The sequence below is a fragment of the Rhamphochromis sp. 'chilingali' genome, assembly GCF_963969265.1.
Source record: "Rhamphochromis sp. 'chilingali' genome assembly, chromosome: 19".
NCBI lineage: Eukaryota > Metazoa > Chordata > Actinopteri > Cichliformes > Cichlidae > Rhamphochromis > Rhamphochromis sp. 'chilingali'.
The window spans coordinates 33,207,515-33,234,007 of NC_137946.1; the positions used below are offsets into that span (position 1 = coordinate 33,207,515).

A 26,493-nucleotide genomic window follows, 5' to 3' on the forward strand; every position below is an offset into this window, starting at 1 on the left:
AGTCGGCGTGAAAGTGATTATTGTTGAGTGTGTCTGTGGACACGAGCGTCCCGGGTTGTGGACCTCCCTGTGCGTCCTCATGCTTCATTTCCAAGGCTGTTAAAACTGAGTCTGATTCTTTGTTGGCATTCAGAGGCTGGAAAACCCTCATTCAAATATGAACACATGATGGAGGCTCAAGACTTTTGCACTGTGTGTGTGTGTGTGTGTGTGTGTGTGTGTGTGTGTGTGTGTGTGTGTGTCAGCATTTTTCTTATGGTGCCATAAAACTTCTTTGCTATGTGGAAGTAAACGTGCTTTCATCCGAAGAGTAAAAAGGTTTCTTCGTCACTCCAACACTGGGAGGATGTTTCCTGCTCTCATTGTTTGTGATCAAAGATTCACATCAAACTGCAGCGAGCACTTTGAACTTTGAAAAATCACAAAATGATCCGCAAACGGAAAAACGGGACCCTGAAACCGGGACACTCGTGTCGAGGTAACCACACCTGGAGACAAAGAGACAGCAGTGTTTGCTCTGTGTTTCTACTGTGTGCACATACAGCAGTCATATTAGAATAAGCCTTTTTCCTGCCCACTCTGGAAATGTGGGATGTGACAAGTTTTATGACAAATAAGCTCAAATTTGCAGTTTTCTGTTCACGACCCACCAGTCAAGCATAACACACCACAGAAACACGATAATCATCGAGCAGGTACGAAGGAGCCGGGTGTGTTTTTCTACAAGCACAGAAATCTAATGACTACAGCTCAAAAGCAGAAGTCAGCCAATCAGAATAAGACGTAACTCTGAATCATACAAAGCTACTCTCTAAAGAAAATCCAGAGCTGGATGAGACACTTGGATGAATGATGGGAAGAAATCGGCTTATTTTGGACTTTTCTTCATCTTCATGAACACAGAGGAAACGCCGCTGAGCTCGGAGGGCTTTGCGGTTCAGTTACAGACATGTCTGTGGTCAGAGGTATCTTTCTGGTCAGTTGCTATGACGGTTTCACGAGAAGGAATTTAGTTTTTAAAACCCACATTTCCACATAAATACACGAGTTTGTGTCGGTCGTGTCTCTGTGGCGTTGAGCAGACGAGCAGCTCTCCGTTCTTCTGAACACATCGTTGCGTTTTTCTGTTTCCCAGAAGCAGCACATCAGCACCAAGGCCCCTTTAGAAAGCGGGTGAATGGGAGGAGGTGGTTAGCGGTAGAAAAGTAAGGCGCTGGCGGCTAAACGGACTGCAGGAGGAGGGACGGGAGGATTATTCCTCCATTTTACTGCTTTTATCAGAGATTAAAGAAAGTCTGAGGATTAACTGAGCACAGCTCAGGTCAAAGGCCGACCTCCAGTCAGAGACCCGCCATCAGTCACCATCTGCAGCTGCAGGGATCTGAACCGGCAACCTCTCAGTCAGAATGTTGGTGTTCACATTACTCTGCTTTACCTGAACTGCTGGCAGCCTTCTTCCACCAGCTGACTCCAGGTCTGTGGAGCTTTTTCACAGTATTTGTTTTTTATGAACACAGACGGATTAACCTGCAGATCATTTTCTATACGTGCATATTAAAAACACAGCTGACAGCCCGACCCACGGCCCTTTCTTTACTGAGTTTATCAAAAAGGTTTAAAAAAGTGTGAGGAAACAGCCAATGAGAATGAGAATGACAGTTTTTAATTTACTGACACGTGACAAAGAAAACTAACGACTCAGACAAACATTTTCCTCGGATTAAAAGTGTCTAATTCCTCATTTTGCTTTAAATTCCAGTCTTAAAATGACATTTATCCTCTTTCATACTAAAACGTTACAGCAGAAATAAACATGTTCACATGCCTCACCTCTATGGACATGTAGATAGTTTTCACCAACTCCTTCAGTACACAGAGATTATTGAAATAAGTCAAATTCACCTTGAATAATATTTCCTGAATATTTTTGGTCTGTTGGCAACAAGGTTAGACTCATTTTCCGCTCTGTCCTATAATCACTGGATGATTTCTTTGTTATATGTGATACTAAAGCAAATATCTTTACATTCTCCACTTCCTTTCAACAAAAAAGCCAAAACAATAAATAATCTGCACATTAACCAATAAAGAAGCCACGGCTGAACTCTGCATGTTCAGAATCTCTCTGTAAACAACTAATCAGACGTGAACGTTATCAGAGCGTTTCCTGAACCATTAACTGTGAATGTCGTAACAGTCGTGGTGTATTTGGCCTCTGCTGGTGAAGAACGTAAACTCAGTCTGATAGCACCAGAACTGCAGAGCAGAATATTGTGAACACGCCGGCCTGACAGGAAGCCGATTAACCCGACGCAGGAAGAGGGAGCCGCTTCGGCAGAGAGAAGTGTTTGTTTCCACCAATGAGGACCGAGTCCTCGGGAGTTTAATCTCTAACCAGGCCAGACGTCCTGGCTGCGGTCGAACCAGCAGATCCGACCGTTCCTCCATCGAGGAGAGTGTTGGAGGCTCGAGGTGACGCCCTCGTTTCCAGACAGGTAACCAAAGGACATTCTGCCCCACGTCCATCGTTAGCTGACCACAGAGGTCAAAGGGCTGCTGCTGACTGTTTGAGCCGACTCCTCGAACGACTCCAACTGAGGCTGTCAGCAGGTGCACTCTGCACCTCCTTAACTCCTCCCTCGGCAGGAGGCTCCCCTCGGCTCCGTCAGCACATGGAGATGGTGACGTTGATCCCCAGGTTACCATTGTCAGCGAACAGATGGGCGATGGAGGTGTCGAAGACCAGGCAGTCACTGTTCATGATGGCGGCGGCCACGCCATCGTGGATGGAGCGCGGCGTGGCCTCCCAGGTGAGCCGGCGCCGGTTGCCGTTTAGCTCCAGGCGATAAGCGAAGTTTTCGGCCTGCTTACGGGTGCCGATGAGCAGCACGACAGCAAAGAACTGCTGGTGACCTTCATACTTCTCCTGCTTCTCCAGCACCAGCATGAAGTGGTGGCTGAAACATGACTGCATCATCACCCAGTCGACGGCGCCCGGCAGATTGATGTCCGTCGCCAGGAAAACGATGTCCTCCCCCTGCAGCACGGAAACAAGTACCGATTAGGAAGAACTCAACGTTTTCACACTTCACACCTGAAATCATGAGGAAAACAAGCTGAAGAACCAAGAAGTACTGTGGTGTCAGAGACGTGAGCAGAAAAGGTGAAACGTTCACTTACACGAAGGTCACACAGTTAAGAACACTTGTGATCCCGTTTCTACACAGTGCCGTGTTTCTCTGTTTCGCTGCTGAGGATTCCTTAATAATTTACATTGTTTGTCTCAGCAGCTTGTAGACCTGATGTGTAGGATGTCCTGAAATCTCTCCTAGCTGCGTTCCAACTACATCCTGCATGTTCAGTTGGTGAGTAGTTAAATCTGCTGGTTACTTCAAACGGCGCTTTTGTTTGATTCAGAGGTTCCACTGATACTGAATGCAGGGCCTTACACTGGTTAACGGTTGGAACGCTGACATGACAGCTCGACATTCATTGTGGATGCATTGTGTTAAAGCCCCAAAGTGCAGAAACAGTCAGAAGGACAGGCTGCAAACAAAGATGGTTCCCACTTTGCCCATGTTTCTACCCCATACTGTGTGTCTGTAGAATCAAAGTTTGGATCTTGACCTGCAGCGTGGTGATGGACTTGTGAGCGTGCATGAGGTGAGGCATGACGGCCTCCAGTGAGCCATGCCACTTGCAGGTGGCTCCTGGGCACGGGCAGGTGTACGGCCTGAACTCGCACACCTCCTCGTGATCGGGCTTCTCGCTGTGGTGAAGAGACAGTGGGCAGCCGGCTGACGAATACTGCAGGGAGGACACACAACACAGTTAGAGGCACGCTCGACCTGAAACATCAGCTGCTGAAGGAAAGTCGCATCTCACATGAATATTACATCAAGGAAATTGACCCTTTTCTCTCACCGACAATCTACTTGAACTAATGTGGAAGTGCCTTAAACTTGCATTCTTTTCAATGTTGTAACATGACGGGGAAAATGACCCTTGGCCATGACCGGTGTTACCGCTTTGATGAGTTCATGGACTCACTCAGATCATACTTAATAAAAGTCCATTAAGAGTCAAAGACTGGTTATGCTCACTGGCTAACGTACAGTTTTTCTGCCATCGTACGGTTTCTTGTTGAGATCCGGCCCTCGCCATCCAGGTTCAGCGTAAACACTCATCTTGAGGAAGTAACAACATTTATACTTTCTACAGTTAAAACTACGCTGTGTGCTTAAAACAGAATAAACACAGAAAAGTTGTAATATTTTTAGTCATTGTTAGTTTGGTTCGTTTTAAAAACTAAACTGAAACATTGTTATGTTAGTCCAGGTCCAACACAAACCACTTTTCATTTCAATGGTTCATTGATGCTTCTGTACTGATGTTTTGCCATTTCCACATTTTTCCTCCTGATAAATGTCTGAACTGTTGCCTCGGCTCAGAGGACATTAAATGAGGAGTAATTTAAATTTTCTGGATGAATTAAGAAGCTGGGATATAAAGACAGCCGATGGCTGCTGCCTTTATGCAGACAGGAGTGCGTTACTGTAATGGCTGCAGCAGTCTCCTTCATTTTCTGAAACGCTGAAGGTCACAGCGGTGAGACTCTCCCTCCCTCATCCCGTTTCATCTCCAACAACAGACTGACTACAGACAGACGGAGCTTATAGCGGGGCATGAAGGGGGGGGGAGTGATGAGGAAGGCAGTAAATGAGGTATGAAAACAGCGAGGCGGTGAGGAGCTCAGGGAGACGGGAAGGCTCTCGGGGGAAGCGGACGATGTCATTAGCGATGCTGTTTGAACATCGCCCCCTGGTTTCGGCGTGCTGGGAGAGCATCCATAAACATGAGGGGAGACACATCCAGACAAGAACGGCGTGTTCAGAAGATGACTGCTGATTGGGTGGTTTGACACCAGAACACCACACAGTACACGCTCTGCACCCAGCTGTCACAGCACATCATCGAGATATGGATCCATTATTTATACATCAAATATATGCAGGAGAGTAGCTTTGAACAGAAAACAGGATCCCAGATGCAGAACGGACATCTGTGCCATGTCTCTGATGTTCAATGTCATATCTTTCCCAGTCTTACTAACGCGGTGCTGGAATGGGGCAGACATGTGCCCCGAAGATTTTTAAACTTCAGGAAGCACGTCTCAGGTCTCATTGGCCACTTTGTTCAGCTAAAGCATGATCTCATTTTAAGATTCTTCAAACTTAGAAGAACTATGGAAAAAGGTCTCAAAGTCTTGGAGATAGTCCACTCTTCTTAAGCTCAACTTCTACATCGGTGTAGCCTACACAAGGTTCAACTGTAGCACTTACATTACATTCATACTATACATTAGTCAGTTCAAACTGATCCATTCTGCCGATCAAGGTGAAAAATGGTGACAGAAGCAGCTGGAAATGTGAGGAAATAATCACAGTAATTGTGGGCTGTGCCAACATGACATTAGCTGTACTGAGAGTGCAAGTCAGGTTATGGAGTAAGCTCTGCGTAAGGGTTTCAGGATATGGTAAATGGCCTGTATTTATATAGCGCTTTACACATCCAGTCATCCACCCATTCACACACACAGTCACACACAGGTGATGGCAGCTACATTGTAGCCACAGCCACCCTGGGGCGCACTGACAGAGGCGAGGCTGCCGGACACTGGCGCCACCGGGCCCTCTGACCACCACCAGTAGGCAACGGGTGAAGTGTCTTGCCCAAGGACACAACGACCGAGACTGTCCAAGCCGGGGCTCGAACCGGCAACCTTCCGATTACAAGGCGAACTCCCAACTCTTGAGCCACGATCGCCACCAGGATACTCCGTAGACTCAACACAAAAGTACAAAGTAAAGTATGACTGAGTGTTTCTCTAGGACTTAAGAACCATCAGTACGTTCACACCAAACACAAAGTTTTTCTTGAACTTTATGTTCTGCTCCTCCTCTTCTCATCAGCTGGGCAATTTTTCTGTGTCCATCATGAATGAATATGTTCACACAAGCAAGAACTGGTCTGTTTTTCAGGGACTTTGGTTTTTAGCAGAGATGGCACGATACCACTTTTTCATGTCCGATACCGATATGAATCTGATATAGTGTGTTTTTAATATCTTGCTGCATTTTGTATAAGTTCATACTCAAGTTTTAAAAAACAAAACATTAAAGCTATTCTGTTATACCTGTATGTTAAAAAAAAAAAAAAAAAATACACTGCACCCAAAATATTTCATAATTCAGCAACACTCATCAGTTTAATAAACTTAAACCTGCACCATCCTCCCTATTCTGGTATTTTAAAGAGTACTATTAGTGCTAACTAATAGGGTCGCCCACTCGCAACAAGAAAAAAAACCCCAAAAAAAACAAAACATAGGGAACCACCCCCCACCCTCCGCCTCGTGATGCTTAATCAACATAATCTACTTTAATTTAATGGATGTCTAAAAAAAAAATGCACATAAATCAATTATTTTTCCATCAATTCAACATCTTACTTCAACAGAACTGCAGACTGCACAGGTGGTGCCTTCCAAAAGCAAAAAGTACTACAGCTTAGTATTGCACTTAATAGTTACAGTAATGCACTTCTATACATCTTACATCAGATGAAAACTTTGGGTGTAAGATTCAGATAATTATTTATTAAAAGCTCGACATGACAGAATAAGAAAGAAAAGTATGTCTTTGTGCCCCCTTTCCCTGTTAATGCCCTATCGGCCCCCCTGGCTAAACTTTGCTAGATCCGCCCCTGCACAGTTACATCAGCAGTAGAAAAAGATCCTCGAGTAGAAAGTAATATTAAATACATTCTAACAACAGCTGATCAAGCTTAAACGTGCTGCTGTTGTTCAGCCGCTGGTTTCCTCTTTCTGGTGCAAAGTGGGCCAAAAGCAAAGAAGAGAGACGGACTCGCGACAGAAAAGCCGATCAGCTGATCGTTAAGCAGTTTCATGATTGAAGTAGCAGCAGCAGAGAGAGCGAGAGGCAGTAGCTCCATATATCGCTTGTTAAGCTTAACGCTGGAATGCTTTACAAACACTCAGAGATGAACTTACACACTTGCTTTACTTCTCTGGGATCACTTCCTCGGAGATGAAATGCTGGTTTGGTAGCGACGCTCCGAATGCTCAACCAGGTCTCGCACGCCACAGCCGCTCTATCACGTGACCACACTGCTCCGACGTGCTACGGTTATGAGCCGAGTTACGCCATGTCACAAGTTTTGTGAGGTGCTTTCGTGATATTTAATGGATCGGATTACATTTTTTATTTTTCTCCGATATCCGATCCAGTAATTTAGGTCAGTATCGGACCGATATGTGATATCGGATCGGTCCGTCTCTAGTTTTTAGTAGAGATGGACCGATCCGATATTACGTATCGGTATCGGTCCGATACTGACCTAAATTACTGGATCGGATATCGGAGAAAAATAAAAAATGTAATCCGATCCATTAAATATCACGAAAGCACCTCACAAAACTTGCAACACGCCGTAACTCGCCTCAGAACGTCGGAGCAGTATGCATCACGTGATAGAGCGGCTGTGGCATGCAGGACCTGTCGGTGGTCTGGATAGCATGTGGAGCTTCGCTAGCAACCTGGCATTTCATCTCCGACAAAGTCATCCCGAAAGAAGTAAAGCAAGTGTGTAAGTCCATCTCTGAATGTTTGTAAAGCATTCCCACGTTAAGCTTAACGAGCGATATATGGAGCGACTGCCTCTTCTGGCTGCTACTTCAATCGTGAAACTGCTTAACGATCAGCTGATCGGCTTTTCTGTCGGGAGTCCATGTCTCTTCTTTGCTTTTGGCCCACTTTGCACCAGAAAGAGGAAACCAGCGGCTGAACAACAGCAGCACGTTTAAGCTTGATCAGCTGTTGTTAGAATTTATTTAATATTACTTTCTACTCGAGGATCTTTTCCTACGTAGCTGACGTAACTGTGCAGGGGCGGATCTAGCAAAGTTTAGCCAGGGGGGCCGATACGGCATGAACAGGGAAAAGGGGGACAAAGACATACTTTTCTTTCTTATTCTCATTTAAAATGTCGAGCTTTTAATAAATAATTATCTGACACCCAAAGTTTTAATTTGATGTAAAATGAATAGAAGTCAATTACTGTATATAGTAACTATTAAGTCTAATATATATACCCTAGTAAGCTATAGTACATTTTCCTTTGGGAAGGTACTATCTGTGCAGTCTGCAATTTTGTTGAAGAAAGATGTTGAATCTATTTAATATTTCTTGAAAAATAATTGATTTCTGTGCATTTTTTTTCACACTGCATCAAATTAAGGTTGATTACGTCGATTAAGCATCATGAGGTGGAGCGTGAGGGGTGGTTCCCTATTTTTTATTTATTTATTTTTGTTGTTGCTGGGAGTTGGAACCCTATTAGTTAGGTTGCTTAATATTTATGCTAAGTACTCTTTAAAATACCAGAATAGGGAGGATGGTGTAGGTTTAAGTTTATTAGATTGATCAGTATTGCTGAACTATGAAATATTTTTTTTGTATACAGGTATAACAGAATAGCTTTAGTGTAGTTGTTGTTTTAAACTTGAGTATGAACTTGCAGACTTGCAAAATGCAGCAAGATATTTTAAAAAACAGTTTTGTTGATTAAAAAAACACTATATCGGATTCATATCGGTAGATATCCAAATTTATGATATCGGTATCGGTATCGGACATAAAAAAGTGGTATCGTGCCATCTCTAGTTTTTAGTTCCTTCCTCAGTCTCTAGACTTCATTTAGACTCCTGCAGCAAATCTAAATCCAACTCACGCATTAACCACAAAACCCTTTTAACTCCCACACAGCAACGTTTCACGCCATCCAAGTTGCTGTGGTATGTGTCGGCCTAATGTGTAGTCAGATGCACATCAGGTTATGTAAAAGGTTTTAGGTTAGGGTTAAACTGGGGTTCTGGTTATGGTGTAAGCCATAAACCCGACGCAGAAGTACAATTCAAGTTTAGGAGTAACTGATATTTAGTGTCGGAGTTCCATCCATCCTTTTTTTCCCGCTTATCTGGGGCCAGGTCACCGGGGCAGCGGTCCAAGCAGGGAAGCCTCCTCCAGCGAGTCCTGGCTCTGCCTGACAGTCGATTTAGAAATTAGCTAATTTTTCTAACAGTCGTTAAAACTCTTGTTAAGTTATGAGTCACGCACAGCTCAGAGCTGGAGGTCAAGGAGGAATGCAGAGCAACCGGTGAATTAACAGCTTCACGTTCACGCTTTGCTACATTGGGAATGAGGTGGGTTGAGTTTGGCGTGGGGAGTTTCAAGCTTGTTTTGGATCTCTGGTCCTCGAGTGGAGCAGGTCTGCTGTGGCTGAGAGAGCTGAGAAAATGAAACGGACCAAACTCACAGCTCTGATCATGTTGTCCTCAGTGTCAGTGACACGCCAAACACCAGCATTCCCACTGATTCAATGCAACTGGTGTAAATGCAAAAGAAAAAAAAGCTTCTGAAGCTTTGCTGTTCTTGAAGGATGGGGAGCAGGTCGTTACCCTCAGGACGCTCAGAGAACTCTTTGGTGATAAAGTGGAACATATTTAGCCTCCTGAGCTTCAGCCGCTACAGTCTCCACCCAACGAAACATTCTCACGCCAAACAAGACGCTGTGATTTCTGCTAATGTGTGCTTATAATACAGTGAGGATAAAATGTCTGACAGCAGATCTGCCTTTGTTGAAGCTCATTATTGAGGCATTCTGGCCAGTGTAGTAATCATTTAAGCTGTAAAGCATCACTCTGCTGCCTAAACACAATAAACAAACCTCAAACACGCTCTGTTAATAAAATAGGATATAACCGGTTTTGGCTAAGCCTGAAGAACTGCTGTCAAAGACTGAGCGTTATCTCAGTCGGCAGCACGATAAGTAGATTAACGTCTGGAAGGCGACTGCTGGAGAGGGTCTGGCTGTCAGGATGGATAAGGAGCACACCTACACATCTGCAGGAGGAGAAAACAGGATGATCATCCATTTATTCACTAATGTATAACACGAACCACTTCCTGTTTGTGTTAACACAGATCTGGTGAAACACTTGTCTACTACAACAGGCAGCACAACCTGCTGCGAGGTTAGGAGACAGCATCAGACTCATGACCAGGAGTCCAGTTCAAGCCTGTGAGGACTAGAGCTCCTCTTTCCAGTAACCGATGACTAACCAGCAAACTGACAGTTTCACTCAGTTTCTCAACTAAGTCCAGGCTTTAAACAAAAGCTCTCAATGAAATGAGACTTTTCAGACAAATTCAACCAGATCTGGCTCGTTAGCTTCCTTCAGACTCCCATTTCTGAGAGACAATCTGCGTAACGTAGTTTGAATTTTCCCCCCAACTGAAGGTTATACTGAAGCCTCCTATGGATGTTTCTGGGGTATCCAGGTTACCTGGATCTAAACTGAGAGCAGATGATAAATTAACCAGTGATAAACTTAAATATGCTATGATGGGTTGACCAGTTGGCGAAGAATATGCCGACTAGCCACTTCCTGTGGGTAACACTATTACAGCATCCCATTTGTTCATAGAGCTTTTAGTAACTTGAGAGTTTGGGTGTATGGATGTCATCTCAATGCAACCCCACCAAAGAGACAGTTCAACTCTAGAGACAATCGATAACCAAGGGACACAAAATAGCCTCGACAGCATTAATGATCAGAATAATGTAGCAGGCATGAAGCCACTGCAGGCGAAGTCCTCGATCGCTGCTCAGCAGGAGCTTTACTCAGTGATTAAATATTTACGATCTGCGGGTCAAAACACAGCAGCGGCTTCCTGGAAAGGGCAGCAGACACAAAGGCCACATTAACCGACTTCTATTCATTAAAGCAAACTGCTGGTTCAGATGTAACAAGCGCAGCTCTCTGAATTATTAACTTGTAAGCTAATTTATAAACTTACATGAGTTGTTCTTCATTTGTCCTGGGTTTAGATTATTTATTTGGAATGATTACTTAGTTGAAATTGTGATTTATTAACTACAACCTATAAAAAATAAAATAAAAATTGTAATATGAATATTCATCTGTTGTCCAAAACCCAGAAAACATGTCCACCACCTTCTGAAGCCAAAACGCAGATATCAGCAGAACTAGGGCTGCTCGATTATGGCAAAAATGATAATCACGTTTATTTTCACTGAAATTGAGATCTCGATCATTTGACGATATTTATTTAACAATAACAATGTGTTGGATAATGACTTTAAAGATTGTCAAAAAATAATATAAAATAGTGTGCAAATACTGATAACAGTGCAAATGTTTGCAATATAAAAAATAAATGAAAAATGAGTTCTGACTGTGCGAGCCCATAATGTTTCCACACCACTGAAGTTTTTTTTACCTCTCTTTTCAACCAACAGCAGTCACTCTCCTCTCCAAATAACTTCTGCTTAGCTTTCCGAACTCCCTCGGGTCCTCTTAATCAGCGGTCCCCAAACCCCGGGCCTCGGATCGGTACCGGTCCGAGAGTCGTTTGGTATGAGAGAGTTGAGGCTCAAGTGTGAAATGTATAGTTTTCAGGGTGTTTATCGGTTTTCAGCGTTATTTTGTTATTGTTTTTATCGTTTACTCGGTTTTCCTGGGTCTTTTCACGTATGTTATGAATAAATCTTCTTTTTTTTTGGTACCGGTACTAGTTTTATTTTGTTGTATTTATCCGCGACACCTTAAAGGCCGGTCTGTGAAAATATTGCTGGGCATAAACCGGCCCGTGGCACAAAAAAGGTTGGGGACCGCTGCTCTTAATTGTTGTGACACGTGTTCGAAATGCAGAGAGGTGCGCTTGATTTGCCACACGGAGCAGCGCGAGAGTAAAGCACAAGGGAGGGGCTAATAATCGGCTCAGTCATTTTTAATGATCGTTGAAAGCCCAGATCGTAATCGTGATTAAAATTCGATTAATTGAGCAGCCCTAAGCAGAACTAAAAAGAACGACCTGATTTCCATGATCAATTTTCAGGACTCGATTTAGAACAGGTCAGAACATTTTGTCACTTTGTGCCAAACACACAGCAGGCAGGAATCCTCTTATCCAGATTGCTTTAGCAGAGGATTTAGAACAAAACCTGTGCAGCGTCTCATCAGGACTCCGACGGCACAACCTGCTGTCAGGAAACACCTCGCAGTCCTGACCAACACAGGCTGAACATCTCTGCATTAGTCTGCTGTGAATCTGATGAATCAACATCTGTCATGTACAGGAAAACCAAAACTGTAGAGTAAACTGTTGAATTTAAAAGCATGACAGTACTGAGAGTTACGGGCAAACCAAATGTATGCAGGGTTTTCTCACAGAGGAAGCATGGATGATGAAAAACCTGTTGGTCGAAGCACAAACCCCGTGGAACACCACGGACAACTTGTGTGTGAAGCAGATAAATAGATGTGATTCAAACCAGCACATTTCCTTTAAAGCCAACATGTGCTCAGGTAGCTGCAGTGAAAAGCTGCACTGTAAATATAAGTGTCTCATTATGTTCGATGAATTTCATCTTTGAGGTCTTAAAGTATTTTTTTTTTATTTGCTGAGTCATGTTTTGATTATGAGTCAGCCATAAAAGAGAAAACCAGCTCTGTGCAGCCGAGGTATCAAACTCCACCCTCGACCATCAAGGCTGGTTTTTAGGGTAGCTAAATCTTCACATCCATTAACCTCATTTCATCATCGATCTCAGTCAAACTTACTGGACCCATTTGTTCCTAATAAAAACCCGACTGCAGAGGAGGGAGGTTTCTTTACCCCCAACTCGTTTAGCAGCACGTCTCGCTCAGCCTCTCTGATCCTTTCAGCCTGATTGGTATTGATCGTGCTGGGCTCAGCTGAGTGCTTTCCTGGCTGTGCTGCTGCTTCAGCCGGCGCAGATCTGATGAATCTGTTCTGTTGGGATTGGTGAGACGATGAAGGGCGCTGTGGTTCAGGATAATGGTTTTGGTATTCCTGCCGGCTGTTCACCACCTGCCTGAGGATGCTGCTTGTGATTACAGACACATATGTGCACAGTGAACGGCATCTGAATACGAGCTGGGACTCTGGTTCGCTTAACCAACTCTGGATTTGTCATTCGCCTCACAAAGGTGGCTTTTGTCTCTCCATTTCAACAAAGCCTATTTTTAGACCCCTTTATTCTTTTTTATTTTTAGTCATCTCTTCAAGGAGCCTGACAAGCTTATCAAACTCTGCACATATCTTAGAAGTTATGAAAATGTGTATACCTCAGTGATTATCTCTATGAGAGATGCAGCCACATCCTAAGACATTGATAAAGCCTCCTAAAGCAGTCATGCTCAAACACTGTAAACCCACAGCACACCTGCAGTCAAGAAGAGACCCTTTCACCTTATTATTAGACTAAGACATACGCCATAGCACCTTTGCTCTACCGACACTTCTCACAGCCGCAACTTTGCAGTAAGCTAAAGCACATCAACTAACCTCCATTGCCTTATCAGATACTTTCAGACAGTCTTCCTGCCTCTGGTTGAAAGAAGTGTTTCTTTAGTTCACTTGCGGTTTAGATTTAGTCGAATGAAGCAGTTGGTCTGTAGGCCGATGTAACCGCCAGTACGCTGCAGAATCAGATGATGCTCGTGGTCTTTTCAAGACCTTGTGAGGAAAAAACGATGCGACTGGTATGGTATTAGCTCTGACATGAAAAGGTGCACCTCTGCAGATGCGTTAATTGCCAAAGACATATTCAACTGATGTTGCAGCGAGGCCCCAGTCCTTTGGATGAACACCAGCTTCACCCTTTGCATTGCAGCTGGTATTTCCCGCTTATACTCTGCGACCATGATCAGTGAAGCAACACATGAACTGGACCTCACAGTTCAAAGCGGAAAGACGCAAGACTGCAACAAAAAGGACGACCAACGCTACAGGATCCAACCACCGAGCGAGGAAATTCGTGCAGACGCAGCTCAGCGATACCGGCGAGAACTGTTGCAATCCGGCTTCACGTGCAGCACAACTTTACAGTAAGTTTTTAAAAAGCTCTGGTGTACACGACAGTCCATAAGCTCAGTGTAGGTTCATTCCCTACTTTGTTTAGTGTAACAAACGCTCGCTCAGAGGACATTGTTCAGATTTTGTCTTACTCTGGATGGCATTACCTTGGCCTCCAGTAACACTGTGAGGAACCTTGGAGTCATTTTTGACCAGGACATGTCCTTCAACGCACATATTAAACAAATATGTAAGACTGCGTTCTTCCATTTGTGCAACATCTCTAAAGTTAGAAATATCCTGTCTCAGAGTGACGCTGAAAAACTAGTTCATGCATTTATTGCTTCCAGGCTGGACGACTGTAATTCATTATTATCAGGAAGTCCTAAAAACTCCCTGAAAAGCCTTCAGCTAATCCAAAATGCTGCAGCAAGAGTCCTGACAGGGACTAGAAAGAGAGAGCATATTTCTCCTGTTTTGGCTTCCTGTTAAATCCAGAATTCAAAATCCTGCTCCTCACATACAAGGTCTTAAATAATCAGGCCCCATCTTATCTTAATGACCTTGTAGTACCATATCACCCTATTAGAGCACTTCGCTCTCGCTCTGCAGGCCTACTTGTTGTTCCTGGAGTATTTAAAAGTAGAATGGGAGGCAGAGCCTTCAGTTTTCAGGCCCCTCTTCTGTGGAACCAGCTTCCAGTTTGGATTCGGGAGACAGACACTATCTCTACTTTCAAGATTAGGCTTCAAACTTTCCTTTTTGCTAAAGCATATAGTTAGGGCTGGACCAGGTGATCCTGGATCCTCCCTTAGTTATGCTGCGATAGACGTAGGCTGCCGGGGATTCCCATGATGCATTGAGTTTTTCCTTTCCAGTCACCTTTCTCACTCACTATGTGTTAACAGACCTCTCTGCATTGAATCATATCTGTTATTAATCTCTGTCTCTCTTCCACAGCATGTCTTTATCCTGTCTTCCTTCTCTCACCCCAACCAATCACAGCAGATGGCCCCGCCCCTCCCTGAGCCTGGAGGTTTCTTCCTGTTTAAAGGGAGTTTTTCCTTCCCACTGTCGCCAAAGTGCTGCTCATAGGGGGTCATATGATTGTTGAGTTTTTCTCTGTATCTATTATTGTGCGATCTACTGTACAATATAAAGCGCCTTGAGGCGACCGCTGTTGTGATTTGGCGCTGTATAAATAAAATTGAATTGAATTATGTCTGGGCATCCATAAACAAAATGTGATGATGTGTTTTAAAATTAAAATAAACTGAAAATCTGTCTTGACGCAGCCGTACGTTAAAGCTCGCCAGCATCATTCAGGACTCACCTGACTGCCCGGCAGGGGTTTGGTTCGTCCGACAGGTCGACGGGCTCTGTCCGTGACCTCTGACCCATGCTGCTGCTGCTGTACGGTGTTAGCGGTCAGCCCTGCAGCACTAGCTGAACCAACCCCATGGCGGTGATGCCAGCCCAGAAGGCAGCGCCAGTGAGCCAACTCTCTGAGCAGAGGTAGGCAGGAGGCTGGGCACAGCATCGGCACAGGCTAGAGCTGCAACAATTTTACTGATTAGTCGACTCTAGTAACTGTTTTTGATCTTTTCAGCTCATATTTCCAGGTTTCTTTGGTCTTCTGTGAAAGACAAGTGAGTATTTTCTGGTTCTGTTGGGTGGACAAAACAAGACATTTGAACTCATCACTATGGACAATGACGAAAGCTGACTCCTGCTGAAGCCGACAGCTCACCAGCATAAAAGTCTCTCACTCTTTTAAACACTACAAGTCAGAATCAAAACTTTAGTTAAAGTTTTTCTGCACATGCTCCATGTGTGCAATTCCTTTCTTTGAAATTTGTCCTGGAAACTCAGAGGCTCCAACTCTAAATTTAACTTTGATTTCTCAAGTCTTTTGTCCCTTTGGGCTCACCATACTGAACCAGACAGGAGGACAAAACAAGCAGCAGCTGTTCAGACAGACTGCAGAGCCACGTGGAGATCATATAGCAGAGTGATCAGAAGTTCACAGGAGGACAGAGACCGGACGAGCGTCTGACCATGTTTGGTTTCTGTTTAACTCACCAAGTCAGACGATTGGCCTCAGTCTGCTTTAGTGTGAGCTCTCAGATTTACTGCAGAGTCTTGAAAACAAACACAATGAGTTTGGTTTGAATACATGCTTACAGTACAGGAGCACCTTTATAGTCACACCAAGTATCCAAAACCATAGTAAAGCTATTAATCAGTACATTTTCTAACAGAATGGTGCGTTTAGAAAAAAAAAAAAAAAAGACCTCTTCTGTTTTCATGATCAACTTCAAAGGACCATGAAATAAAACCAAGCTGATGGGTTCAAACATCTTGCTTATTCTTCTCAGTAAAAGATTTCAAAGTATGAAACAAAGAACACACATTAATTATCAACAACGTTGATAAATGAAACAACCTCATGTTAGTTGGATTAAATAATGGGGACATTTTTTTTATACAAATATTTTTCTAATTGTCCACAAATCTCATGTTCAGACTCAAACCCTCACCTGTGACTGTAAAGTGTGCTTCAGCATCCTTTGGTTTGGGAGGCTGCTTCCATGGTTTTGTTCTCACTGTGAGGAATCTGTGTGGAAACCGGCGCCTGAGCAGCGTTAGCCTTCACCGCATGCACCATGTGAGTTTATAGAGCCATATTGCTATTTAAAATAAAAATCTGAGTGATTTTCAGTGATGATGGCTGTTTTTGTTGTGATTTATCAAAGAACAAAAAGAAATGACATGGTCTGTGAATATAAGGCCAGATACACATCAGCCACTGCCAGCAGTAAATTAGCAAAAATCACAGCGACAGGCCGGCTATAGCGATGCTGCTGATCTCGATAGACTATAGAAATAAACACATACAAAGAGCCTGCTGCAGAAACACTTTAGGTCTTTATTGCTAACTGCATTAAGTTTCCTGACAGGTGGACGATGAGACAGGTGCTAGCTGCTGCTAGGCTTCACCTCAGCTAACTGCAGAATCCTTGGACTGGATCTCTGTGCTGTGTGAGTCTATTTGAGCATTTTTAATGCAATGATCCAATAACAGGCCCGTGTGAGGCTAATTCTACTAGATATGGTAGCAAGTAACAATAGTTATATTGTTACTTGCTACAGTTATTTGATATTATATTTTGCACTATCCTACTGTATACTTGTATTCTATTGTACATATTGTATATCTTATTCCTCTGCTGCATTGAGCATGTGTATGACAAAAGAATTTCCCTCGGGATAAATAAAGTTCTTCTTATCTTAAATTCTACAGTATCTGAGCATTAATTAGCAGGTATCCTGTGTCTGTGAGGCACCATTACAGCCAGGCTAGCTAACGTTAGTTGCTAACGTAACACCCTGTTGTCCAAATACAGTCCAACATGGCAGCAACCAAAACACCAACACCGAGACCAACAAACCAACACTCTTTCTTTTTTATATTAGAGTCAGTTAGGCACCGTTTTCATTTACTGAAAACTCTTCATACACTTTTAAATTTATAACTTTTTTAATGTTTTTGTGGTGAAATCGTAGCACACTGTGACTCAAAACACAGGTTTAGTGTTTAGTTTGAGAGGGTATGAACATGAGCTTTGTTGGCAGAAAGAATAAAATGTTTTATATTATTTTTAATTATTAAATAAAAGAACTTGTAAATATTTTAAAATAAAAATGTTTGCTGTCCAACGTCACACGTCAGCTACCCCCAAATCTGTTTAAGCAGCGCCACCCTGTGGTTCAGTGTGAATGTTTATTCTAATTGTTAATTAATCTGCCAATTATTTTCACGTTTCATCGTCTGGGTTTAAACTGCCCAAAGACACTCAGTGATTTTACAGCATTTTTGAATGAAGCGTTTTCTTTGCTGCAGTGATTAACACATTCACTGTGCACGCCAGTTTGAGACCCGGACACAAATACAAGATCCGGGTCACGAGAGTACTCCGAGTGCTGGTCCCAAGTCCGGATCAAGTGGAAGAAGATCCAAACCAAAACATGTGGGGGCCATTTAAGAAACACCGGAGCAGCCAAAAGAGACTTACGTGCTCGCTGTTTTCCATCTAATGTAGATGAAATTGATTCAGTTTAGTTTTATTTATGTTTTATTTATTATTATATGCCGATTCACACTAACAGCCACCTCAGTGTAACGCTTAATTCAACTGTTTTTGCTGTAAATTTGTTTTTTTTAAATCCGTGGAAACACCGAGCCTCCGAGTCAAACCACAAATGCTGTACAAACAACATAAAACAGTGAAACGTCTCTAACATGGGAGGAAGTAGAAATAGAAATATTTTTCATTGGCTTTTTTTGGCTTGAAGAGCAACAAGCAGTAACACAATCGACAATCAAATACTCATTGTTGCTGCTTCACTGTACACATTTATTATCATTTTAATTAATGAGGAAATTAACTGGCAGATTAATCAGACCCACAGCTGCACCACCAACATGAATCAGGTAATCGATTACTTTGACAAACAAAAACATTTTCATACGTTGTTCTGATCAACAGCATTCGTCTCCAGTTCAGGCGGTAAAACATCAACATCGGTTCAAACCAACCTGATGACTCAAATCAATCGATAATCGATCGGTAAACGTACCAGAACCTGTCGGATCAAACAGACGCAGCCGTAATGCAGCTGAACCTCGCTCGCCCGCTCTCTCTCTCCTGCTGCAGCAGCAGAAAAGAAAACACGGGCAGCTGTTTTCTTCTTCTGTGGTGACGAAAAAACAAAACGCGCAGGGCCTAAACACACGCACACACACACGCACACACACTGAGTGAGCTGTGTGGCGTCCGTCTGACTGACCGGCGGTGAATAACACCGACACACACTCGATCACTGTTTCTGGTTTTTAGTGAATGTCTCTCGGAGCTCTCCCTCTCACTGTCTGAGCAGCAGAAAAACGTGCGTCCTCCAACCGACACTGAGACACTGCAGCGTGTGCGCGCACACAACACACGCACACACACACAGTGGGGGCGGGGAAACATGAGAGAGAGAGAGAGAGAGAATAAGAGGGGAGTATCGCTTAACCGAGTGCCATCCTCCTCCTCCAAGCATCTGTCAGCACTGCTCTGCATGCACAGTGTGTGTGTGTGTGTGTGTGTGTGTGTGTGTGTGAGACCAAACACAGGACCTCTGTCTTCACTCTTTTGTTTTGTTGTGAATATAGAAATAAAATAATTTCTATTCAATTTTATTTCTTTTGCAACATATTGGTAAAAAGGGTAAATGGCCTGTATTTGTATAGCGCTTTACACATGCAGTCATCCACCCATTCACACACTGGTGACACAGTGTGTGACCAATACAACAACAATTTCCTCAAGGTGCTTTATACTGTGAGGTAAAGACCTTACAGTAATACAAAGAAAGTAGAGATAGTGTCTGTCTCCTGAATCCAAACTGGAAGCTGGTTCCACAGAAGAAGGGCCTGAAAACTGAATCCCCATGAATTACAGTCGTCCAGCCTGGAAGTAATAAATGCATGAACTAGTTTTTCAGCGTCACTCTGAGACAGGATATTTCTAACTTTAGAGATGTTGCGCAAATGGAAGAAAGCAGTCTTACATATTTGTTTAATATGTGCGTTGAAGGACATGTCCTGGTCAAAAATGACTCCAAGGTTCCTCACAGTGTTACTGGAGGCCAAGGTAATGCCATCCAGAGTAAGAATCTGGTTAGATACCATATTTCTAAGCTTTTCAGGGCCGAGTACAATAACCTCAGTTTGATCTGAATTAAGAAGCAGAAAGTTAGCGGCCATCCAGGTCTTTATGTCTTTAAGACATTCCTGCAGTTTAACTCATTGGTGTGTGTTATCTGGCTTCATGGACAGATAGAGCTGGGTGTCATCTGCATAGCAGTGTAAATGTATGCTATGTTTTCTAATGATGCTGCCTAAGGGAAGCATGTATAATGTAAACAGAATTGGTCCTAGCAAAAATCCACGACACTTCAGGCAAAACCTGACTGATTTTATTATTTGATGTGCCTGAAGTCTGTTCCTGGTGTCTGCCTCCTCACTGACAGCTCTTTAAAACAAATTCAATGCAAAATGCTGTTTGCTGGATTCACATCCACAAAGAAAACCACTACAAAGCGCTGATTCACTCCTGACATCTGTAATCATTCTGAATACAAAGCCTTCTCAGATTTGTTCATCTTGCACCACTGTCAGATCAACTGTAGAAGCTTTAAAAACATGAAAATTAAAGCTTTTTTCCAAAAGTCTATAAAAATGTCCATGTGCCAGTAAAACTGACCTGACAGGTTTCAGGTAGGACGGTAAAATTATTGCCAAGATTAAATAACGTCTACATCATCACACCATCTTGTTTTCAGCAGCACAAAAGCTCTGCATCAAAGCGCAGAGCAAACGTCAGAGTGCTGATATACTGGCTCACACTAAACGTAAAGCCTCAAAGACACACAGTAAAGATTGATGTTTATGCCTCAGTTTAGATTGTGTATTTATCTTGTTGTATTTGACTTTGACTCTGTATTTTTACTTTTAAGAAAATGTTTCTTTAAAAAGCAAAAAAGTAATATCACAAGTAAATAGAGGTTTTGTTTTCTGACGAATGAAACAAAAACATTTTAATTCCTAAAACAGAAGTCAGCGAGCAGTTTATTTTAAAAGACCTGTATTTTTTTCTCTTTTGAATATTATTACTCATTAATAAGACAAAAGCATTTTTATCGATTAATCTATTGAGTTTTCCATTGAGTAATGGATTAGTAAAGTAATCGATAGTTGCAGCTCTACCTTCCAGTACACTGTGTCTCAGAGAGCCAGACAGTCAGCAGCCAAAGCTCTGCACAGGCGACTCTGAAACATCGTCACGTTTCAAGTTACCTTCACCTCCAGATCTGTGATGGTTTCACACTTAAGGCTGTGCGATAGGACCAAAATCTCATATCCCGATATAAGAATTCTATCGTCCGATAACGATATAAATCACAAAAACTTATTTTCTGTACATTCTGTGAATCTTGGGCAGCTCGACTTGCGTGAAGTGTTTCCAGCTGCGCGTCATGTAGCTGGAGTCGAGTGTTTTAACCGATGCATGAAACGATAAAGTTTTAGACATCAGTTGTAACGGCCGCTGTTTTCTTTGTGAGTATTTATTACACGGCGTGCTGCGGGGAAAAGCCTGTTCTAGCGTTAGCTGTGAGCGCTTACGGGGAACCTCAGCTCACCGTTTTCAAGGAGTTACACAGAACTTCCTCCTGTTTGTCCAACGACTGAATGTTGCCAAATACGTTCTTCACACACAACCACCTCCTGGAGAAATCAGCAGCTTACCTCCTACCAGTCACCAGTAAAAATGAGGGAAATATATATTTAATGGCAGCTGGCATCCTTGTACATGCAGTGCTGCCATCTTCTGTTCCAGTCCGTTATTACACTCTTAATTCCTGCTGCTTATTCCTGCGTCTTTTGTGATCTTACAAAGCTTCAAACGACGCGTCGACTATTAAATCAGTCGTCGACGATTTTGATAGTCGACGTAATCGTGGCAGCCCTATTTGAAAACCATGGCACACAGTATATCAGCAGAAATGTGCATGACTAGCTTGACAGTTGATCCTTGCTGCTCTCTGCAGTTGCTTAAATACAATAAAGTTCCTACTCATCAAACCAGTGTTTTAGTATTTTGTAATAAAGCTACTGTGTTAGTGTACAGTGTTAATACTGGGACTGATCGATCTGCTTGTGTACTCACAAGCGCGGCGCAAATTTTGGGTTCTTCGCTCTAGTTAGCGTTGACGCAGCGCATGCCACATCCGATTTGTAAAGACAACTTACTGCTAAAGAGAGACAGACGGCAAAGTGGGCAGTACATCCTCAGTTTAACATTAACTCGTTGCTGCAGCACTAAAGTGATCCCACATCTGAAAAAGCATGCGGGGCTGCTCGTGTGTTGAATTTATGGCAGTGAGGTGCAGGCCTTATCATTTGCTGCAGGAGTTCAGAATCATCGTTATTGTGGCAGTGTACATTCCTCCTGACGCTAATGCTAAGGAGGCGCTATGGGAGCTGTACGAGGCCGTCAGGGACCTGCAATCTCTCCACCCCGAGGGCTTTTTCATTATCGCTGGGGACTTCAACCAAGCAAACCAAGGACATCAAGCTCAAAGAAAGTCAGTGATCTCTTTGCCTGGTCAGGAGATTCTCAGCGAATGTGGCGGGACATCCAAACACCTCTCAACCAGACGCAGTTAACACATTCGATGCCAGGTTTGGGACTCAAAACAATGAGCCAGCATGGAAAACCAGCCCCTCGCCAGACAACCAAGTGCTGTCCCTGTCCACGGCCCGAGTGAAAGGACTCTCGCTAAAGTCAACCCACACAAAGCTGCTGGACCAGATAATATACCCGAACGTGTGCTCAGAGCCTGTGCTGACCAGCTGACCGATGTCCTAGGACAGCGGTCTCCAACCTTTTTTGCGCCACGGACCGGTTTATGCCCGACATTATTTTCACGGACCGGCCTTTAAGGTGTTGCGGATAAATACAACAAAATGAAACTAGTACCGGTACTGAAAAAAAGAAGATTTATTCATAACACACGTGAAAAGACCCAGGAAAACCGAGTAAACGATAAAAACGATAACAAAATAACGCTGAAACCGATAAAACCCTGAAAACCAGACATTTCACACCTGAGCCTCAACTCTCGTGGCCCGGTACCAAACGACCCACGGACCGGTACCGGTCGAAGGCCCGGGGGTTGGGGACCGCTGTCCTAGCAGACGTCATCAACATGTCCCTGAGCCAAGCTGTTGTGCCACAGTGCTTTAACCCCCCCCAATCAGACCTGTGCCAAAGACAGCTACAGCCTCGGAGCTCAAATACTACTGCCCAGAAGCACTTACTCCAATCATCACAAAGTGCTTCGAGCAACTAGTCCTGAGTTACATCAAGAAGCAGCTCCCCCCCAAACTGGACCCACTACAGTTTGCATATCACGATCAATGGGTGATGCGATCTCATTGGCACTCTGCCTAGCTCTATCACACCTGGATCAACGCAACGCCCACATAAGAATGCCGTTCACTGATTTCAGCTCAGCATTCAACACCATCATCCCCCAACAGCTGATCAGCAAGCTGGACCTGCTCGGACTCAACACCTCCACCTGCAAATGGATCCTGGACATTCTCACTGATAGACAGTACAGGTTGGAAATATAAGATCCAACACCATCACACTGAGCATAGACGCCCTCCACCCCCCAGGGATGTGTGCTGAGCCCACTAATCACGCTGCTGACCCACGACTGCACCTCCAGCTCCAACACAATCCAAATGATCAAGTCTCCAGATGACACCCCAGTGGTGGGACTCATCAGGGACGATGATGATGCTGCATACAGAGAGGATGTGCAACGGCACTTTGGTGCAAGGACAATAATCTATGTCTCAATGTTGACTTTAGGAAGACCAAGGCTGTCCATCTCCAGCTCAGCATTGCTGGTGTCGCAGTAGAGAGTGAAGAGCACCAGATTCTTCAGTGTTTGCATCACAGAGGACCAGCAACACCAAATCGGTGACAAAAAGAGCTCAGCAGCGACTGCACTTCCTGAGACGACTAAGGAAGGTTTTGCCTCCCCAAACCCATCCTTAACACCTTCCACAGAGGCACCATGGAGAGCATCCTAACCAGCGGCATCACAGTCTGGTATGGAAACTGCCACAGTCTGACTGCAGAGCGCATTATTGGCAGCTCTGTACCCAGACTACAGGATGTTTACACCTCATGCTGCTATTCAGAAAGCCAATAGCATCACTGTCACGACTTAGCTAACATAAACTAATGTTAGTCTGTTAGCCACAACCAGCCAACCAACCACATGACGTCACATTCTGTACGGACAGAAGATGGCACCAAACATCTTTTTAAAACTTTAAGCACTTATTTCTTAAATCCGGCTTCACAGACAGTGTAATATATGTCAGGTGTGAGAGCAGGACTTAGTGGTGTAAATTAGCCATTATATGTAGAGTTTCATGTCCTCTCTACCTCATCAAGGCTGCAGTTCTTCCTCCTACTGTAGAGAACAGCTCAGTAAATATTGGGTCCTACGTAGAATTTTCGGGCTTTTCAAAACACAAACCTCCCCTGAAAAAACCCAAAACATCTGTGACCAAATGATTTGTATGGCTGACATCTACACCAGCCTGCAGACACTTACCAAGAAGCATTAGACGAGGAAGATCATCACAACAGAAACAAAAAACATATTTTAACAGCAACAGTGAAACAAATGAGCATGAGCCTGCTGTCTGCAGGAGGTATAACGACACAACATGATTACAGGGCAGCAGGACGTGTACGAGTGGTGAGGAGATTCTCGTGGGTTGAAATCTAAATGATGACGAAACGTTCGTCGACCAGCCAAATTTTATGCATGATCTTCACTTACAGCTTCAATAAACTCAAATTAAGCTGAATTTAATGTTTTCTCCCCTAAACTCTTGGGGACATATTCTGTTGAGGTCACATGCACTGCATGAAAACACCACCAGAGGGCAGTCTGTCCTGTAACCAGCCTGCTGAGCTGAGCGAGCTGTGAAACATCTACTTTCAGTTTGTATCAAGTCTTTCTGTACTATGCAGGTTGGAAACTGTGTCCATATCAGACCTCCTCTTCCTCCTCAGGGTCAGAGTCAGGACTCAGTTTTCAGCCGCCGACACACAATTCAACTTTAATGTGCGTGTAATGGAACCAGAGCCGCCGCTCCAATCAGTCAACACGCTGCGAGGCCAAAGGTATGTGGACAGCTGCACACTTGTTGGACATGTTATTTAAAACCTGGTCACGATTCTCACTCTACAGTCACTTTGGTATGCAGGAGATTAAAACACCAGTCATCCATTTTTATCTGCAGGTTTTAGACAAACAGAGGAAACAATCAGCAGAGTGACGAGTCCTGATTAATCAGTGGACTCATCACTGCTGGCTGAACTATGTTTATTACAGTTACTGAACTAAACACAGACTCTGGACTTTCCTGGTTGTATTACTCTGACAGAGTATTAGGGCCACATAAAGAAAATAAAAATCATTGATATTTTTGAGAATAAAACCAAATGATATTGCGAATGTGTACTTTAAAATGTGTTTTAGTTCCTTTAGGACATGAACACAGTGCAGTGGGAGGCATAAGGACACTGAAAAGAAAGGAAAGACCAATCAAACAAAAGAACAAACACACAATCGTGGAAGCGTTGGCCAAATTTGTACAAAATGAAATGGCAATGAACAAATGCCAGGATATCGATGATTACACCTGCAACAAAGAGGATGGACGTTATCACAAGATATGATAGGAAGATGTTTCAAAGCAAACAAATCCTCTACAAAATAACTAATTTGACTTTTTTCTTGAGATTTTGGTTTTATTCTCAAATTGATCAATCATATTTTTTCTTAATGTCGTCCTAATACTCTTTCTATATTACATAATGAACTCTGTGACATGACTTTCCTTCACTGATTGCACGCAGTGAACTAAGCAGTGATGCTTCAACGTCCGATTATTACTACAGGCAGTGAACTCAGCACGGAAAAAATAAATAAATAAATCACAATTTTCTGGAGTAACCTTTGACCTTTAACTCCGTTGACTGTGTGTCAGACGTTTTCTTGGAAAATCAATCGAAATTCTAGTTTGGCTCTGATGACGTCACGTGACAGGTGTGCGTGGAGGAAGTTGTGCACAAACTGAAGTGAAGAGAGTTGTGATGTAGTGTGTGAGTATCAGCTGGGCCGGTTTGTGTCTGTGGGTCTACCTTGCAGGGGAACGGCAGTGTGGAGGCCACCTTCTCCATGGCCAGGTTCCGGATGCTCGGGGTGAGCGGGCCTCGGCAGGTCGGGCAGCAGCTCAGCTTCTGACGACACTGGTTACAGACCAGGTGACCCGCCTGGCACTGCAGGATAGGCGGCAGGACGTAGTCGAAGCATACCGGGCACTCGAATAGCGCCGTGAGCTCCGAGGATTGTCCGACGAGGCCGGTAGCCGGCATGGACACGGTGGAGGAAGGGGGAGCAGACCCCGACCCGGCCACGGAGCTCACGCCGGCGGCCGCTGCGGCAACAGAGGCGCCTGCCGCTCCCCCGTGCTTCCCTCCGCCTGCTTTCCCGGCCCCGAGTCCCCCACCTCCGGCTGAAGATGGACGACTCATAGCTTCCAGCTGCGGTCCCGTTCCTGAGAGCTGCCGAACAGGCGGTACCGTCATCTACTGTTTACTACCGGACGTCCCTCGAGGCCCCCGGAGACACAACATGGCGGCTGCTAGTTTGTATCGCCTGTCGGCTCCTGCCATTGGCCGCTACGTCAAAGATTGACAAGCCGCTCGGCCAATCAGAGAGTGGAATCGTGTTCGGCTTGAAAGCAAAAGAAAAACAAACAGCGTCGCATAAAAGAACAAATATATACAATAGAACAGGA

At 43.9% G+C, this 26,493-nt stretch overlaps 1 protein-coding gene across 1 annotated transcript; it reads right to left on the minus strand.

Annotated features, from left to right (window-relative positions):
* Nucleotides 1-1,641: 1,641 nt before the first annotated feature.
* siah2l (seven in absentia homolog 2-like) lies at nucleotides 1,642-26,492 on the minus strand. The gene is made up of 3 exons (XM_080867964.1): nucleotides 25,835-26,492; nucleotides 3,628-3,807; nucleotides 1,642-3,037 (listed from the first exon to the last, which is right to left on the minus strand). The coding sequence occupies exons 1-3, from the start codon at nucleotides 26,279-26,281 to the stop codon at nucleotides 2,666-2,668; spliced, it is 999 nt and encodes a 332-aa protein (XP_080724090.1). The 5' UTR covers nucleotides 26,282-26,492; the 3' UTR covers nucleotides 1,642-2,665.
* Nucleotide 26,493: the final 1 nt, after the last annotated feature.